The 19,103-nt window shown below is 48.1% G+C and overlaps 1 protein-coding gene across 13 annotated transcripts in view; it reads left to right on the forward strand.

Moving 5' to 3' along the window:
• Positions 1–16,804, forward strand: part of GRAMD1B (GRAM domain containing 1B) — a 260,555-nt gene extending 243,751 nt beyond the window's left edge. For all 13 annotated transcript variants that reach the window (XM_075327726.1, XM_075327714.1, XM_075327715.1 and 10 more), the window contains 11 exons: positions 1,366–1,519; positions 1,646–1,823; positions 2,089–2,232; positions 2,688–2,806; positions 3,010–3,152; positions 3,238–3,341; positions 3,997–4,200; positions 5,850–5,934; positions 10,438–10,545; positions 10,625–10,745; positions 11,192–16,804. In XM_075327726.1, coding sequence (XP_075183841.1) covers positions 1,366–1,519; positions 1,646–1,823; positions 2,089–2,232; positions 2,688–2,806; positions 3,010–3,152; positions 3,238–3,341; positions 3,997–4,200; positions 5,850–5,934; positions 10,438–10,545; positions 10,625–10,745; positions 11,192–11,275 — 1,444 coding nt within the window. In that variant the 3' untranslated portion in view covers positions 11,276–16,804. The remainder of the gene's footprint in view (positions 1–1,365; positions 1,520–1,645; positions 1,824–2,088; positions 2,233–2,687; positions 2,807–3,009; positions 3,153–3,237; positions 3,342–3,996; positions 4,201–5,849; positions 5,935–10,437; positions 10,546–10,624; positions 10,746–11,191) is intronic.
• Positions 16,805–19,103: the final 2,299 nt, after the last annotated feature.

Below are 19,103 nucleotides of genomic sequence, written 5' to 3' on the forward strand. Positions count from 1 at the left end.
TACCCAGTTGATCATACCCAGTTGATCATACCTCGATGATCATACCCAGTTGATCATACCCAGTTGATCATACCCAGTTGATCATACCCAGTTGATCATACCTCGATGATCATGCACAGTTGATCATGCCCTGATGATCATGCCCTGATGATCATGCCCTGATGATCATGCCCTGATGATCATGCCCTGATGATCATGCCCTGATGATCATGCCCTGATGATCATGCCCTGATGATCATACCCTGATGATCATGCCCTGATGATCATGCCCTGATGATCATACCCTGATGATCATACCCTGATGATCATATGCAGTTGATCATACCCAGTTGATCATACCCAGTTGATCATGCCTCGATGATCATACCCAGTTGATCATACCCAGTTGATCATACCCAGTTGATCATACCCAGTTGATCATACCCAGTTGATCATACCCTGATGATCATACCCTGATGATCATACCCTGATGATCATACCCTGATGATCATGCCCAGTTGATCATGCCCTGATGATCATACCCAGTTGATCATGCCCAGTTGATCATGCCCTGTTGATCATGCCCTGTTGATCATGCCCAGTTGATCATACCCAGTTGATCATACCCAGTTGATCATACCCTGATGATCATACCCTGATGATCATACCCTGATGATCATGCCCTGATGATCATGCCCTGATGATCATGCCCTGATGATCATGCCCTGTTGATCATGCCCTGTTGATCATGCCCTGTTGATCATGCCCTGTTGATCATGCCCTGTTGATCATGCCCAGTTGATCATGCCCAGTTGATCATGCCCAGTTGATCATGCCCAGTTGATCATGCCCAGTTGATCATGCCCAGTTGATCATGCCCAGTTGATCATGCCCAGTTGATCATGCCCAGTTGATCATGCCCAGTTGATCATGCCCAGTTGATCATGCCCAGTTGATCATGCCCTGTTGATCATGCCCTGTTGATCATGCCCTGTTGATCATGCCCTGTTGATCATGCCCTGATGATCATACCCAGTTGATCATACCCTGATGATCATGCCCTGATGATCATGCCCTGTTGATCATGCTCTGATGATCATGCCCTGTTGATCATGCTCTGATGATCATGCCCTGATGATCATACCCTGATGATCATACCCAGTTGATCATGCCCTGATGATCATACCCTGGTGACAGAGTCTTGTCCTCTGTAGAGCGACCTCTGTGAGGAGATCAGATCTAATAATATATTAATGAATGGCATCTTTTGCGGTAGTGTGGGTTTTCACATGGTAAGTGTTCTATATGATATCAGTATTGCATGCCTTCAGATGTACTTAGCTTTTCTTGTTTTTTTTTTTCTATCCGTGAATTGCTTGTTTTCAGCTATTGTGAAGAAATCCCAGTGGAGGATGTAGAAGTAAATGACAATTCTTCCAAAAGCAGCGGAGATATTAAGCCCGAAGCAAACTGCAACCTCCAGGAACCATCTCTTACAAGCAGTAATGTGCCATCCACCACCAGTAGTGACCCCCCCACGGTATGTACAACTCATGCAGGGGCCCACGTCTGGACGTACGTTACCATTTTATAGATAGATTTGTCTTCATTTACATTACATCCTCCGTGGGTTGAGTTTTAGTTGATGAATCCTCTCTCTTAATAGTTTGATGGAGGCCTCCTTGATGACATTGACAGCTCATTAGAAAGGGAGATGCTAATTGCAAACCTTGAGGAGCAGAAGGTGGAGCTGCTGCCGCCCGTCACATCTCCATCCTTGGACTTTAATGATAATGAAGACTTACCCACCGAGCTCAGCGACTCCTCAGAAACACACGATGAAGGTGAATTCTTACTTCACCTCTTGTAGACTTTAGTTCCTTTTTGTGTGGCCAAGGCTGTCTACAAACAATGGCTGTGTCCTCAGCTGCCTGAATCAACGTGAATTAAGTGGCCGTCATACGCAGTTTGCACACTCAATACTGGGGTACTTTTGGTGCTTGCTACATCTGTATTTTTTAGTAATAATGGCGGTGATGGCCTCACACAGCTTTATGGTTCAGTTTCGCTTTACGTTTTGTAGTCAATAATAATGTATTTATTCTGCAGGTGAAGTGCAGGCGTTCTATGAGGACCTCAATGGCCGGCAGTATATGAACGAGGTCTTCAACTTCAGCGTGGACAAGTTGTTCAGTCTCCTGTTCACAGAGTCTCAGTTCCAGAGGGATTTCATGGAGCAGAGAAGGTTTACAGGTGAGCTACTACTTCTGTGTATTCAGTCCGGTCTCGGAGAATGAGGATTCTGGAAAATATAGTCATTAGTACTATGTCACCTACTGTATATCAGTGTTTTTCTGCTTTGGATCAATTCCTGACCTGAATTTAGGAGGATGTGAAGGTGGAGCTGGAGTTTAGACCCCTCTTGAATAAAATGATTGGGTTCCTGCCTGACTTCTAGATCATTTATTGTTTGTGAGACTGTCCGGAGAATCGAGACCAGAGCTCTGTTATTTCCGACAGTCCCATGGACGATGAATGGAGCAGAGGTCGGCCATGCTCCACACTGCTCCATTGAAGACTGTGCTCTCTAGGGGTTCCAGCAGTCTGAGCCCCAGCGATCAATGTGGTATTCCCAAATCTTAAATTGACTTTCATTTATAATATACAACAAGAGAAGTCTGATATATTTTACTAAAATTTATTCACAGAAGTTATATTTCATCCTTGGAAGAAAGAAGAAAATGGAAACCAGACGCGGGTTATCTTGTACACCATTGCTCTGACGAATCCTCTGGCACCAAAGTCGGCAACAGTAACAGAAACACAAGTAAGTGATTCCTCCTGAGCACTCGCATTGGATCGGATGCATATACCCTGATATTATTTGTCTTTATTACAATGGGCGCAGCGTGTTTGGAGAGTAAATGAGTCAGTTTGGAATAATATCCAGTGTAGGGAGCGAGTGTGGTATTTGCCAACATATGTGGCCTCTTCTCTTTAAGTCTTCTTCACAACGTTTGTGTTTTTCAGACGTTATACAAAGCCAGTCAGGAAAGCGAATGTTACGTGATCGATGCTGAGGTATTGACGCACGATATCCCTTATCATGATTACTTCTACACCATCAACCGATACACGCTGACCCGAGTGGCCCGGAACAAGAGCCGCTTAAGGTACGTCTACATCGGCCACGTTACAGCGTGAGTCTTTAATATGAAGATCATTCCATCAAACCCAAGTTTCTCTCTTGGATTGTAGGATTTCAACAGAGCTCCGCTACCGAAAACAGCCATGGGGGCTTGTCAAGACCTTTATTGAGAAAAACTTCTGGAGCGGTCTCGATGAATATTTTCACCATTTAGGTTAGTTTAATCCCCCAAGCAATGTAATCTTCAGTTTTCTCAACAATCCACCACCTCTAACTTTCACAGTCTAGAAAGTCTTTAGCTGTGATGTGCCCTGTATATCAGGAGTAGATTTATCTGCGGGTTTAGCACGGTAATGAGTAATCAAAGAGAATCGGTGTACAAGAAAATACAAGATCTCCGCTTGACTCCATTGACTGGGAACCTTCATTACCTGAATTCAGAGGCTGAAGGCGTTCACGACTATGTCTTGTAGACGCAGGTTCATATATCCGAGCACCTCTTCCACTTACGTGTTCTCGGCTCCTGGATGTAACCTATGACTGTTTCTGGTCACTGAAAAATTCTATGGTCAATAGAAATTCTATTCATTTCTGCTTCAATATTGTATAATTGTTCAATATTGACCCTTTTCTACTAATAATGTCCTTTTAATCACCCAAAATCTATAATTTGCAGTATTAATTCATCCAGAACAAGCTGGGTCAGGAGGCAGAATCTGTTTTCTAGGATCCTCAATTACTGCAGTGATGCGGCTGTACCCCGAGTGTGATATTGGAGGGGGGGGGGGGTCTTATGAATCTGATGTGTTGAGTAGACGCTCACACAATTTAATTGCTGTATACTCATTATTGGATTATATTTTTTTCAGAGAATGAACTGACCAAAGCAGAAACGGCATATCTGTCTGACCTCCATCGACAGTCCCCCAAAGAGAAGAGCAGCAAGATCACGTCTACTCGCCGGAGGAAGCGTCCTCATACTCACCTGCGGATCCCCCATCTGCAGGAAGTGCTGAGCCCAGTCACCACCCCCACAGACGAGGAGCGGCAACATCGGGTCCGACATGTAGCAGGTCAGCAGACGTCCGGCTCTCTGTGTACTTTACCTTAGATATGGATTTAAAGATGATTTATGTGTGAAGCAAGAATCCAATTCAGATTAATTCTGTAACCTGAAAGGGCATGGTCTACAAATATAGCAAGCGGCAAATGCCTGCTCAGCACGCGGTTAGATTACTGCGGTGACTGGTGATTTAACGCTTTATGCTACTTATGCAGTGCATCTTAAACAAACTGCGCACTACCCAAATAAAATAAGCCCCTCGATATAATGTAAAGCACCACGTTGGGCAGTAATGTGAGCCCAGAACAGCAGCTCAGATTCATTAGTTAAATTGCATTTCTGTTTTTCTGTAAATGCTTATTCAGTTCATAATAGTTCTGCAACTTTCCTTTATACTTTTTATATTGCTCAAATTATCCAGGTCTCTGTTTGCTGACAGTGAATTTACACCTCTTAAGAGGGTTTTCCCACTGCAGACACTTATTACCTTACCTATGCTTTGGGGGCTCAATGTCTGAGCCTCCTATCGATCACTAGTATGTCCGGTCCAGGGATTCAGTTGGCTTTTTGAGAATATACAGAGCAGTAACATCAAACTGTATATGACTGGCAGAGACTCCTGGACATTGCCGTCATCTATTTCCATCCACAGGACGACAGCTGGATCACCGATCCATTCCAGCCCCTCCTCAGCATTCAGAGCGCAACGTGGAGGGGAGAATAACTTGGGACCCCCCAGCCTTAGTGATTAGGCACTGGGGTCCCAGCAGTGGAGCCCCCTGTGATCAGACATGTCTCCTTAATCATTGTGAATAGCTGATACATATTGATTGTAGAAAACCTCTTTCATTCCACTCATCACCACGGTCAGGATCTCTGCTTGCTGCTATGGTTCCTTTTACATTTAGGGGCTAAATACCCTCATGATCATGTCCAGATGACACAGGTGCGGGGCTCGGTACAAGACAGGAGAAGGGATTCATGGCAGCAAGCGAGGTGATGAAACAAAGCACAAAGTATCATACAGAGTAACAGGACTCTTTATTATTGAATTAAACTAGATAATTATTTTACAAACTTGTGTGACCTGGCATATTCTGGTGCGTTATATGTAAGGTCAGAGCGGCCCTCAGATTCACCACTTTCCTCTGGAGATCTGGTGAGCGCCCAGCACAGGACGCCTTCACTTCTGTTCAGTCCATTAAATCCTATTTTTGTTCTGACCTGCGTCAGACCTGGCAGCGTTGTTATTCAGACTGCGAGCTGCCGGGGTGATCGGCGCTGTCATTACTGACAGAGATGTCTTCTCATTGTGCCATGTAACAATCTGCAAAGTCACCTGAAGAATAGCAAATGAGTAGAAGAATCCATGGGAATATACACGAGCAGCTGACCTTAGCATAGATGTAAATGAGAACCAGTATTTCCTTCAGTATTTAAGGCCTAGGTTCAACTTTGCCACCACGTTTTTTTTTTCTTTGTTCCAATGCATCTAAAATAAAAAAAAAGTGTATGCAGCTCCCATGCAGACCTATGTGCACCAGGGTGATGCCGCTTCTGCAGATTTATAGGGTGGTCACAAATCAGATAAGGGAAATGGTAAACTTTACATTTCTCTTGGGTTTTCTTTGGTCTTTCTAAACTTTTCATTTCATTTAGGTTCCACTCAGACGCGACATGTTCCTGAAGAAAAACAGAGTCAGCTGCAGAGCATCTCCAAACTCCTGCTGGTGATCAGCTGCGTGTACGTATACGTCTGATGTGTATATGTGCTCCTCCATCATCAACACGTTCCAATTACTATGATAATCTTAGCTGTATAGAGTCATCCGGAACATTACCAATCTAGATATCGGAGGGTTTAGGGTACCGTCACACTTTAGCGACGCTCCAGCGATCCCACCAGCGATATGACCTGGTCAGGATCGCTGGGGCGTCGCTACATGGTCGCTGGTGAGCTGTCAATCAGGCAGATCTCACCAGCGACTAGTGACCAGCCCCCAGCAATGCGTGGAAGCGATGCTGCGCTTGGTAACTAAGGTAAATATCGGGTAACCAAGCGCTTGGTTACCCGATATTTACCTTGGTTACCAGCGCACACCGCTTAGCACTGGCTCCCTACACACGTAGCCAGATTACACATCGGGTTAATAAGCAAGCCGCTTTGCTTATTTACCCGATGTGTACTCCGGCTACGTGAGCAGGGAGCCGGCACTGGAAGAGTGAGAGCGGCGGACGCTAGTAACCAAGGTAAATATCGGGTAACCAAGCAAAGCACTTCGCTTGGTTACCTGATATTTACCTTGGTTACAGCTTACCGCAGGCTGCCAGAAGCCGGCTCCCTGCTCCCTGCACATTCAGATCGTTGCTCTCTTGCTGTCACACACAGCGATGTGCGCTTCACAGCGGGAGAGCAAGGTCCAAAAAATGAACCAGCACTGTGTGTAACGAGCAGCGATCTCACAGCAGGGGCCAGATCACTGCTCAGTGTCACACACAGCGAGATCACTAATGAGGTCACTGCTGCGTCACAAAAACCGTGACTCCGCAGCGATCTCGCTATGTGAGAAGTACCCCTTAGTTCAGGATATGCACTTCGGGATTATGGAAATCAATCTACTCCAGGATACTGATTGGCTGCGTTGTCACATTACATATATTTATATACTAGAAGGTGGCCCGATTCTACGCATCGGGTATTCTAGAATTTACGTATTGTGTAGTTCATGTATGATTTTTGTTATATATATATATATATATATATATATATATATAGATGTTGTTGTGTGTAGTTACCAAGTGTTTGTGTAGGGCGCTGTACATGTTCTGGGTTTTGTCTGGGTGTGGCGGGGGGTGAGAGCGGTGTTGTATGTGTGTTGCGTTGTTTGTGGAGCGCTGTGTGTCTGTAGCGTGTGTGTGTGTGTGTGTGTGTGTGTATGTGTTGCACGGTTTGTGTGGGTGTGGTGTGTTTTGGGGGAGGTATGTTTTGTGCAATGTGTGTGTTGTGCGGTATGTGCGTATATTTATGTATGCCGCGGTGTTTGTGTGTTGGGTGTTGTGTGTGTGCGGCGTTGTCTGTGTGTGTCTGTGTATGGCGGTGTTTGTGGTTCCCAGTGTGTGTGTGGTGTGTTGTGTGTGTTGGGGGGAGGTGTGCACCTCCCATCGTGCTCCATCCCCCATGCTGTGCACCCCCCATCGTGCCCCATCCCTCATGCTGCCCACCCCCCATCGTGCTCCATCCCCCATGCTGCGCACCCCCCATCGTGCCCCATCCCCCATGCTGCGCACCCCCCATCGTGCTCCATCCCCCATGCTGCCCACCCCCCATCGTGCTCCATCCCCTATGCTGCGCATTCCCCATCGTGCTCCATCCCCGATGCTGCGCACCCCCCATCGTGCTCCATCCCCCATGCTGTGCACTCCCCATCGTGCTCCATCCCCCATGCTGCGCACTCCCCATGCTGCGCACCCCCCATCGTGCTACATCCCCCATGCTGCGCACCCCATCGTGCTCCATCCCCCATGCTATAATAGTTCTCCTATTATACTCAGAGAGGAGTATAATAGGAGGACTATAATAGGAGGAGTAGTCCTGGGGGGAGAGGAGTATAATGCCGGCTCCCTGCACATGTGTACCGGGAGCCGGTGTACGCTGGTAACTATGATACACATCGGGTAACTAAGGGACCTTAGTTACCCGATGTGTATAATGGTTACCAGCGTTCACCGGCTCCGTCAAGATCCCAGCATCGCAAGGTTATGTCTGGCGCTGCTGGGATCGTGACGGAGCCGGTGTACACTGGTAACTATGATACACATCGGGTAACTAAGGGACCTTAGTTACCCGATGTGTATAATGGTTACCAGCTTTCACCGGCTCCGTCAAGATCCCAGCATCGCAAGGTTATGTCTGGCGCTGCTGGGATCGTGACGGAGCCGGTGTACACTGGTAACTATGATACACATCGGGTAACTAAGGGACCTTAGTTACCCGATGTGTATAATGGTTACCAGCATTCACCGGCTCCGTCACGATCCCAGCAGCGCAAGGTTATGTCTGGCGATGCGTGCGGAGGGCCAGGGCGAGTGGCCAATCCATGCGGAGGGCGGGGCCAGCCCGAGGCAAGCGGCCAATCCGTGCGGGGGGGCGGGGCCATGGCGAGCCCAGCGGCCAATCAGCTTTGTGTCACCGTAAGGACACAATTTTGGAGCAAGACAGACAGACAGACAGATAGAATAAGGCAATTATATATATTGATTTGTAAATAAATATCCATGATGTTTTGTAGAGGAGGAGATAGCTGGTATCTCCACTTTCTCCTGCAGAAAAAATAAGATAAGCCTAATTTAGAATTCCGGAAACGTTTAACAATGTTTCTATTGTTACCAGGTCTTTTTAGCCACAGATGCCCCAATAAGAAATGGGAGGTTGCAGATATAAAATTTTTTATAAAACATAAATACATCAAAAATGGGTGTTCTTGTGAACACTGAAAAAAATGTGATCTTAAATCACCAATATTAGGATCAATGGAAGATGGAAAAATAAGAATTCAGTCTGCCCTCTACTTTTTGGTGGATCTGGTTAGAATTGGTGGAATACTCTGACATTAAAGGGATTGTCCACTACACAGGCATCCTTTCTTAAAGCACCAGTCTAGTGTTTTTTTTTATGTGGTTCTTTAATTCTAAGTCCCCTGCCCCTTATCTTATACTTACTCTCCGGTGTCTTCATCTGTTATCTCCTCGGCTCCAGTTAGGGGTACTTCTCACATAGCGAGATCGCTAGCGAGATCACTGCTGAGTCACGGTTTTTGTGACGTACCAGTGACCTCATCAGCGATCTCGCTGTGTGTGACACTTAGCAGCGATCTGGCCCCTGCTGTGAAATCGCTGATCGTTGCACACAGTGCTGGTTCATTTATTTGCTCGTTGCTCTCCCGCTGTGAAGCACACATCGCTGTGTTTGACAGCGAGAGAGCAACGATCTGAATGTGCAGGGAGCAGGGAGCCGGCGTCTGGAAGCTGCGGACGCTGGTAACCAAGGTACACATCGGGTAACTTAGCAAAGCGCTTTGCTTGGTTACCTGATATTTACCTTGGTTACTAGCGTACGCCGCTCTCAGGCTGCCAGTGCTGGCTCACTGCACACGTAGCTAGAGTACACATCGGGTAACTAAGCGAAGCGCTGTGTACCCTGGCTACGAGTGCAGGGAGCCAACACTAAGCGGTGTTCGTTGGTAACCAGGGTAAATATCGGGTAACCAAGCAAAGCATTTTGCTTAGTTATCCGATATTTACCTTGGTTACCAAGCGCAGCATCGTTTCCACGAGTCGCTGCTGGCTGGTCGCTGGTGAGATCTGCCTGATTAACAACTCACCAGCGACCATGTAGCGACGCACCAGTGATCCTGACCAGGTCATATTGTGGTCGGAATCGCTGATACGGCGTTTAGTGAGATGGTACCCTTAATCTCCGACACTTTTGTGATTTGTCGGCCGCTCCAGTATTTAAAGGAGCGTGATGGAGGTCACAACTTTATGCTAATCTATGAGAGCCTTGTTCGTGGCTGCTGATTGGTTGCAGCTCTCATGTGGCATAATAAAGTCAGGCAAGCCTCAGGAGACCTGGTAATGACATCACTGGAATTGCGCCGGTTAAGGGTTGTCCAAGTCCCTTTAATCTGACCAGTGTGTATGGCCTTATGGGCACTATCACTACAGACCTTGCCTCCTGCATCCTCACACCGGCAGAAGCTGCTCAGCCACAGGTTGCTGTAAATTACACTACAATGCATGTGACAGAGGGGCATGAAAACCCCATCAATATGGCGAAGAGAAGAAAGTCAGCACTAGATCAGCATGCTCGCATTGCTAGATCTGCAGCATGTCCGTTCTGTTGCAGATCTTCTCTGTGGATTTGACCCATTTATATCCACAATGGATTTGCTGTAGAATCAACAGTCTCCATGTAACTATGAATGGAGGGCAAAATCTGTATCTGTTTTTTTTTCTTTCTCTACCTGTAGACTTTTTCAAAGTGAGGGCCTAATACCCAGAGGTAAAGGACCTCGAGCTCTGGAGCCTTGTTTTAGACAGGGAACCCTTTGTGATCCATATTGTATATATGAAGCAGATGTGTACGGCGCCCCCGCCAGGGCTGCTGCCAGTAGTGCTGGTTGTATCACCACGAGCAGCTGTCCGCCCCGGACACCACTCACTGATTTCTCCGGCATTGTTTCTGCAGTCTGGTGCTGTTGGTCCTGCTGAACATGATGCTGTTTTACAAGCTGTGGATGTTGGAGTACAGCACACAAGCACTTACCACATGGCAGGGCCTCCGAATACAAGAAAGGTACATAAATCACAAACCACTCTGAAAATAGGGGCATCTCTCAGCGTTCCTGGTTATAACCCCAATTTCTCATTAACAGCTCAGTCCCACAGTCACAAGCCGAATGGACCCAGCTATTAGAGACGCAGCAGAAACACCACGACTCCGAGCTGCAGAAGTGGAGGCAGATCATTAAGTCATCAGTGATGCTTCTGGACCAGGTATATGATTGCAACCAGTGAGGAGCGCTCGTGTATAACCTGCCGGTCTTCTATTTATTAGCTATACAATGCACACTGGTGTTCTCTGTTATCAGCCAGGCTGACTGAACCCCCCCAGAACATCCTGAGAGGTGCGGAAAGCCTCCTGATGCATTTACATGGCAGCAGCTCCTGTAATAACTGCTGTGCCTTTAAGATGAGGAAATAGATGAGCTGCTGTCACAGGTCACCGGCCGAGCTTATCTCAGGGCAAATAGAACGGCTGCCCACTGTGACATTTTCCAAACCGTTTCCACCGGTGATTATTGCTGTATGACAAGTTCCAAAAATGCCTTCCCTTTCCCTCCACATCGCTTGCCTTTGGTCGTGCACTTGTACCTTATGCCGCGTTGCTGTGTGAAGACTTTTGCACTGTCTCTGACATGTGAATGTATTTCCTTCTCCAGATGAAAGACTCCTTGATAAACCTTCAGAATGGAATTGTTTCTCGAGACATTGGCTCCGAGTCAGAGGACAAATCGTACCAATGAAGGTCGTGAGAATGGACGAAAGGAGATAGTGTGCAATATGTGTATAGAGAAGATTTATATGTAGATACATATATATATATGTATACTATGAATACAGATTTATATTCTAGAATGAATTTTACAAGCGAGCAGCTGCACAGAGGCGATGTTTCCTCCAGCTGCCGGAGACTCTCGGCTCGGAGATGCTGCTGGGAATGAGGATTCCTGACTTTTATTTTCTCAGCGTTGTGAAGAATGATTGGCGCAGCACTTCCTCCATCCGAGGACCTTTCTCCACCCAGTGTACAATTCTGCGCCGCTGCTCTACCTCCGACACCTGCAAACTTTGCCGATGTCAGCCTGACGCTGCCCGGCACCGCAGAGGTCTATGCTGGTGCCCAAGTGGTTAGGTGCTGAGGAGACAAACAGAGTCACCCCCAGATCCAGGAGTAGAAGAGGAGCCAAAGGCACAATCGCTCCAGACGGATGTCTTGTTTCATCACAAACTTTAGGACAAATCCGTGAAGACTCCACTGCCACCGAGCACTGGTCCATCCAACCTCGACAGTGCGCAATCTGAGAAGTGTCCTGTCTCCTGTACGGAGCAATACATAGAAGAAGCAAGTTTTTATAATATTTTTGAGGGGTTTTTTTCTTTTTTTTTTTTTTTTCAGTAATTTAAAGCTTGAATATTAGGGATTTCTTTGTCTTACATTTCAATTGTATGTGAATTCCTTCTTGGAATAAGCAGGAGTGCCTCCAGCTCGTCTCACGTGGCAGCTGCAGGGATTCAAAGGCTCCGAGGAGGAACCTTGTCACACCAATGTTTGGTGGTTACGACTTGTACCTTATTTATTTTACCTTTTTTTTTTTTTTTAATCAGTGTCGGTTCTTCCTAAATACAATGAGGGGAAATAATGATATCTGTGCAGAGTATAAAAGACGCATGCATCTGGTGATCTACAAGTTCCAGCTCGATCTGATAGCCAGTGTTCAGAGGACTCTAGGACTTTTATCTACCGGGGTGCCCAGTCGTGAGGTGTCATCCGCTAGAAAATCTGGACAGAATATGATTTCCATCAATGCAAAAAAATAATTAGAAAAAACATTTCAGATAATTGTAAATTACCAATTAATTAGGGGGACGCATCTGGGAGGAGTCTCCCGAGTGTCGTCCACACGTCCCGCATTGTATTTAGCGTTCACCGGTGATGATTACAACCGTCGCTCCACTTTACTATATGAATGACTGTTCGGCAAAATATGAATGTGTCCGATTAGAGGAAAAAACCAATCTGATTATATAAGGGAATGCTGCTAGAAACTATCGAATATCTAAAGACAATGATGAAGACCAGACGATGGGGCAGGAGCGGTCTCGTGTGGTCTCCTGCCCCCCTAGGAAGGGCTTTCTGTTGACCAGCAGGCTTTGGTTGACACTGCCATATATCTGCTTAGTGGAGCCGAGGATGCTCTGTCCGGTAGCTGGCTGCCTGTATTTTGGGATCAGGGGTGTATGCCTCGGTTACTCTGCAGCCTGTTGTCGGAGAGCTGGGCAGGTTTCTGTGCTCTATTTATTAACCCATTACATGACTCGATTAGGTTGGGTTTAGAGGTTCTGTTACCTTTTTTTTTTTTTATTTTTTCCATTACATTAAAATTAAATTGCAAATAGTCATGATCAAAAAAAAACAAAATCTTCCTTCTCCTGCGATTTATACGTCTGAGTCTTCAGGACAGCGGGTCCAGTCTTCATCTTTTGGTAAGAAGATAACTGATGGCGTGAAGTGACCCCTCCCTGCAGGATCAGACTACACAAGGATGGATTTGTAGTCTGTCACCATGGAGACGTATGGCTCCGCATTGGAGCTGTATAGGATATTTTTTTAATCAAGACAATTTGCAAGACATTTGATTGAAAAGTTCACCTATCTCTTCAGTGAGGTGTGAGCGCGGCCCCTGAACCCATCCTCATGTCACAAAATCATGCTCGTTCTTCCAAATCCATAGAGCAGGTCTGAGAATCCAAAGATTGCTGAAGGGTGCAGTCCCCCCGCCCGGCTGCCCCCCACTGAGGGATTGAGACGCGCGTATACAGGGTCATAGGCGATAACCGCTGCAGATATACTGGACTAAAGTTTTTATTGCTATTTATTATGATGGTTTTGTATTTGATCCCGATTTAACCCCTTTTCAGCCGCCCCCATCCATTCCCCTTCCCCGCGGCTTGTGTTTTGCATTGAGGCTCTTGGTTTTTATCCCGCAGGCTTCTCCGACCTTACCCAATTGTGCACAAATCTAAACTGCATATTTCAGTTTATTTTTTGGTAGGAGCAGTCCCCTTCTGGCGCGTCCAGTCCCCTTTGCATGGATATTAGCTGTTTTGTCACCTTAGGCTTGCGGATGATTGTATAGACTCTCTTATCTGGGGCATGACCTGTTACGTGGGGACACCGCGACCTGACGAGGGATGGACGCCTTTCCCTTCCACGTCCTAGTTAATGTTTTCCTCCCGCGCCGATATCTTCTCCAGCTCCGCAGCTGATGATAATGGGGAGTGTGAATGTAGCCCTATCTTAGTCTCGCGTTAATGATCATGCTGCTATTTTTGGTTTGCCTTTGTGGTAATGCAATCTTAAGGCTTCCTGTCCTTGGCTGTAGCCCCAGATTTTTTTTTCCTACATGTTTAGTTTATTTAGGGGGTGAATGACACGTCCGGGCGATAAGATGTATTCTGCACAATAGGATGCTGCATGCCGACACGTAGCCGAGGCCTCGACGCTCGGAGAGGAGCTGGAGCCATTTCTGTAGTCGATGTAGAATGGCTAAAGCCCCTAGGGAATTTATAAAGCGTTTGTGCATGCCGTGTCCTGTGATAATACCGCCACATAGTACTCTACAGAACGGTGCACAGGGTAGATCCACTCAATATCTGAGAATTGGACAATTAAAGTGATTGCACATGATAAGTAAAAATGCCTTCTTCCAAAAAATAGCGCCGCCTCTGTCCGCAGGTCACGTGTGGTATTGCATCTCTACCACAATCGCTGAGATGTAAATACCAGACGCAACCAATGTGCGGTGCTGTTCCTGTTTTCCTAATCCTGGACAACCCCTTTATGGGGGACACAGATTAATGTCCCGGCCTCTCCGCACGTCCGGCCCGGAGAGGAGCTCTCTAATGGGGACAGCTGGAGAGGCGCGGGTGGAAACGGATTATTGTGGGGGATGTTTCGGTTTGATTTCATGCCTAAATCCCAGTAGCCCCTGTAGCCTCGGCGTCCTGAGACCCCGGACCCCCAATTATCTGGCACTTTATGCACAACAAAAGTCTTAACATTTCATTGCAGAAACAAGGGGATATCGGTAACCGTCAGTCAGAGGTCTCCTGGCCGAGTCTCCAGCTGGTACACTACAACTCCCAGCATGCCCAGTAGATGGCGACATATTAGGAGATATTTACTGTAGATTTCCTCATTGATCTCCAGCATAAATTAAATAAAATCTGAGGGATTTAATAGAGAGAGAGAAAATAGCTAAAAAAAATGGGCGATATCTCTGAATGTTGGAGGATTTCACATCGTGCTTGTTGTTTTGGAGTTGGGCGTCCTCGTAGATTTGTGGATCCTGTACACAATGTTTCCAGCTCTGGAATGGAGCTAATGGGGATATCGGATTGCACGAGGCCGGGAACATCTGTCCATGGTGAGGGAATGTGACTCCGCTGTCTGCACGGACGACATATCCATGGGCTTCCAACCCAGCATGGTGGCATGTAGCTCTATATCACCCGGTTATCCACCCTCGTGCCTCCTCGCCCGCCTCATCTCCATAGGTATCGTTTGCTTTTTAAGGGTGTATTTTAGTTTCATCCAATTTTGCTTCTTTTTTTTATAGATTTTTTTTTCTGCTTGCTGTCAGTGAACGGAGGCAGAAACGCACATTGATGTGTAGATGACACAGGCACACGATTTTATCATGAGGAGGTTGAGGATTTCCCATTCACTGACACCGGACTAGGGAGGAATTGGAGGAGACGTCTGCTGCGCGCCCGCTATACGGTGCAGCGTCAGACGCCGCGTGTTATGTAGGAGGGATGTATAGGGGAAACTGACCAGTCTCTCACAGTCGCTGCAGTATTATACTTTCCATCCCTGGTCTTTTTCGCCATCTTCTCTACCTGGCAGCCGGGCTCAGTCGTGTATATGAGCCCTCGCCGCCATCCCATCATCTCTATTACCTGCACACCTGGCGTCTGTAAGTACAGCAGAGGTTAATTTGTCACATATCTGTTTATTGTGATCACTCACTAACTTTACACGCAGTCCTATGTAAAACCGCATAGAGATACTACAGTAAGCTGTGCCAAATGACAAACCCAGACCTGCTGTATCTGACAAATCCACTTCTGCTGTATCGTGCACTTTCCATTCCATTGAAACTAAAGCGAAGTCCACCGTCTGTGCCCGCAGGCGCCATTCACCAGACGGAGGGTACACGTGTACCCTCTTATACTTACACACACAGACTGGCCAAAGTATAAGTCACAGTATGGCCACGTTGGTAATAATCTGCTCCCGACACGTGCAGGCCATCACCGTACACCAGGGTCTATGTTTCCCATAATCCTCTGCGTGTGTGGCCCGGGGTTCTCCTTTATCTCCATTATTACAGTTGTCTGGTGCTAATACATTGACGAGCTATCACTGAGCAGTATGGATGGTGCTTACATATGGTAAGATAATAACTCTGCTTACTGGGACTGGGCATTTATTGTTCTATTTTTATGTTCTACAATAATACATTGTATATTGATGACGTTGCTCTATTTATTGTGCTTGACGCAGAGATGATGTTATATTTTTGTGAAATTTAAAGGGACGGTGGCTGTGTATCGTGGGAAGTGGTTTCTGTATGGAAACGACGGCGGACTGTACGGTATTCGTATGCAAGTTCTGTTTATGCAGACAATGGAGGGTGCCCGTGACAGGCAAAGCTGCTTTTCTATTGTGGAGACTGACTTCTGCCCCCTATAGGTCACTAAGGGAATGACAAGTAACGAGAGGTTTATCCAGGGGGTATAGTGTTAACTGAGGTTGTGGGGTCTCTGCACCCAGGAGCGTAGGGAGTGTTATCCGAGCAGTGAGCGCCCTCCGTGAACACATAGCCCACCGCTTCTGTATAAAGATGACTCTTTTATATGCAGTAGATCGTAGGCGCCTGCCCATTCACCACCACTAGTCCATTCCTGCAGATATATTGCACTTGTGCCGCCTGTCAGTCCAGAGATCTCTACAATCATCTATGGGGATGTTGGTTGTTCTATGGTGTTATTGAGTTACTGGCCTCTGAACGTCAGGAACTTGAACTGTAAAAAATATTTAAGAAAAAAAATACAAAAAAACACTTTAAAAAAAAAAACCTTTGCGCTGTGCGCAGGGGCATTGTGTCCAGGGGGCCTGGTAGCATAGATATATCAATGGCTTTTCAGCCAAAACTCAATGTGAAATAGCTAGGACAACTCAACTATGAATAAAAATAAATATTCCAGCCTGTCTCCGAGTCGTGATTTGCTTCTTCCTCGTCCTGATCGCCCGCTCCTCCTGTGATTTGCTCCTTCCTCGTCCTGATCGCCCGTTCCTCCTGTGATTTACTCCATCTCACCCTGATTGCCCGCTCCGCCCATGATTTGCTCTTTCCTCGTCCTGATCGCCCGCTCCTCCTGTGATTTACTCCATCCTCACCCTGATTGCCCGCTCCGCCCATGATTTGCTCTTTCCTCGCCCTGATCGCCCGCTCCTGTGATTTGCTCCTTCCTCGTCCTGATCGCCCGCTCCTCCTGTGATTTGCTCTTTCCTCGCCCTGATCACCCGCTCCTCCCGTGATTTGCTCCTTCCTCACCTGATCGCCCGCTCCTCTTGTGATTTGCTCCTTCCTCACCTCATCAGCCGCTTCTCCTGTGATGTGCTCCTTCCTCGTCCTGATCGCCCGCTCCTCCTGTGATTTGCTCCTTCCTCGCCCTGATCGCCCGCTCCTCCTGTGATTTGCTCCTTCCTCGCTCTGATCACCCGCTCCTCCCTGTGATTTGCTCCTTCCTCGCCCTCATCACCCGCTTCTCCCGTGATTTGCTCCTTCCTCGTCCTGATCGCCCGCTCCTCCTGTGATTTGCTCCTTCCTCGCCCTGATCGCCCGCTCCTCCTGTGATTTGCTCCTTCCTCGCCCTGATCACCCGCTCCTCCCTGTGATTTGCTCCTTCCTCGCCCTCATCACCTGCTTCTCCCGTGATTTGCTCCTTCCTCGCCCTGATCACCCGCTCCTCCCTGTGATTTGCTCCTTCCTCGCCCTGATGACCCACTCCTCCTGTGATTTGCTCCTTCCATGCCCTCATCACCCGCTCCTCCTGTGATGTGCTCCTTCCTCGCCCTGATCACCCGCTCCTCCTGTGATGTGCTCCTTCCTCGCCCTGATCACCCTCTCCTCCTGTGATTTGCTCCTTCCTCGCCCTGATCACCCGCTCCTCCTGTGATTTGCTCCTTCCTCGCCCTGATCACCCGCTCCTCCTGTGATTTGCTCCTTCCTCGCCCTGATCATCTGCTCCTCCCGTGATTTGCTCCTTCCTCGCCCTGATCACCCGCTCCTCCTGTGATTTGATCCTTCCTCACCCTGATTGCCCGCTCCTCCTGTGATTTGATCCTTCCTCACCCTGATTGCCCGCTCCTCCCGTGATTTGCTCCTTCCTCGCCCTGATCGCCCGCTCCTCCCATGATTTGCTCCTTCCTCGCCCTGATCGCCCGCTCCTCCCGTGATTTGATCCTTCCTCACCCTGATCGCCCGCTCCTCCTGTGATTTGTTCCTTTTTCGCCGTGATCACTCGCTTCTCCTGTGATTTGATCCTTCGTCACCCTGATCACCCGCTCCTCCTGTGATTTGCTCCTTCCTCGCCCTCATCACCTGCTCCTCCCGTGATTTGCTCCTTCCTCGCCCTGATCACCCGCTCCTCCTGTGATTTGATCCTTCCTCACCCTGATCGCCCGCTCCTCCTGTGATTTGCTCCTTCCTCGCCCTGATCGCCCGCTCCTCCTGTGATTTGCTCCTTCCTCGCCCTGATCGCCCGCTCCTCCTGTGATTTGCTCCTTCCTCGCCCTGATCGCCCGCTCCTCCTGTGATTTGCTCCTTCCTCGCCCTGATCGCCCGCTCCTCCTGTGATTTGCTCCTTCCTCGCCCTGATCACCCGCTCCTCCCGTGATTTGATCCTTCGTCACCCTGATCACCCGCTCCTCCTGTGATTTGCTCCTTCCTCGCCCTGATCACCCGCTCCTCCTGTGATTTGCTCCTTCCTCGCCCTGATCGCCCGCTCCTCCTGTGATTTGCTCCTTCCTCGCCCTGATCGCCCGCTCCTCCTGTGATTTGCTCCTTCCTCGCCCTGATCGCCCGCTCCTCCTGTGATTTGCTCCTTCCTCGCCCTGATCACCCGCTCCTCCCGTGATTTGATCCTTCGTCACCCTGATCACCCGCTCCTCCTGTGATTTGCTCCTTCCTCGCCCTCATCACCTGCTCCTCCCGTGATTTGCTCCTTCCTCGCCCTGATCGCCCGCTCCTCCTGTGATTTGCTCCTTCCTTGCCCTGATCGCCCGCTCCTCCTGTGATTTGCTCCTTCCTCGCCCTGATCGCCCGCTCCTCCTGTGATTTGCTCCTTCCTCGCCCTGATCACCCTCTCCTCCTGTGATTTGCTCCTTCCTCGCTCTGATCACCCGCTCCTCCCTGTGATTTGCTCCTTCCTCGCCCTCATCACCCGCTTCTCCCGTGATTTGCTCCTTCCTCGTCCTGATCGCCCGCTCCTCCTGTGATT

Source organism: Anomaloglossus baeobatrachus, chromosome 11 (genome assembly GCF_048569485.1).
Source record: "Anomaloglossus baeobatrachus isolate aAnoBae1 chromosome 11, aAnoBae1.hap1, whole genome shotgun sequence".
NCBI lineage: Eukaryota > Metazoa > Chordata > Amphibia > Anura > Aromobatidae > Anomaloglossus > Anomaloglossus baeobatrachus.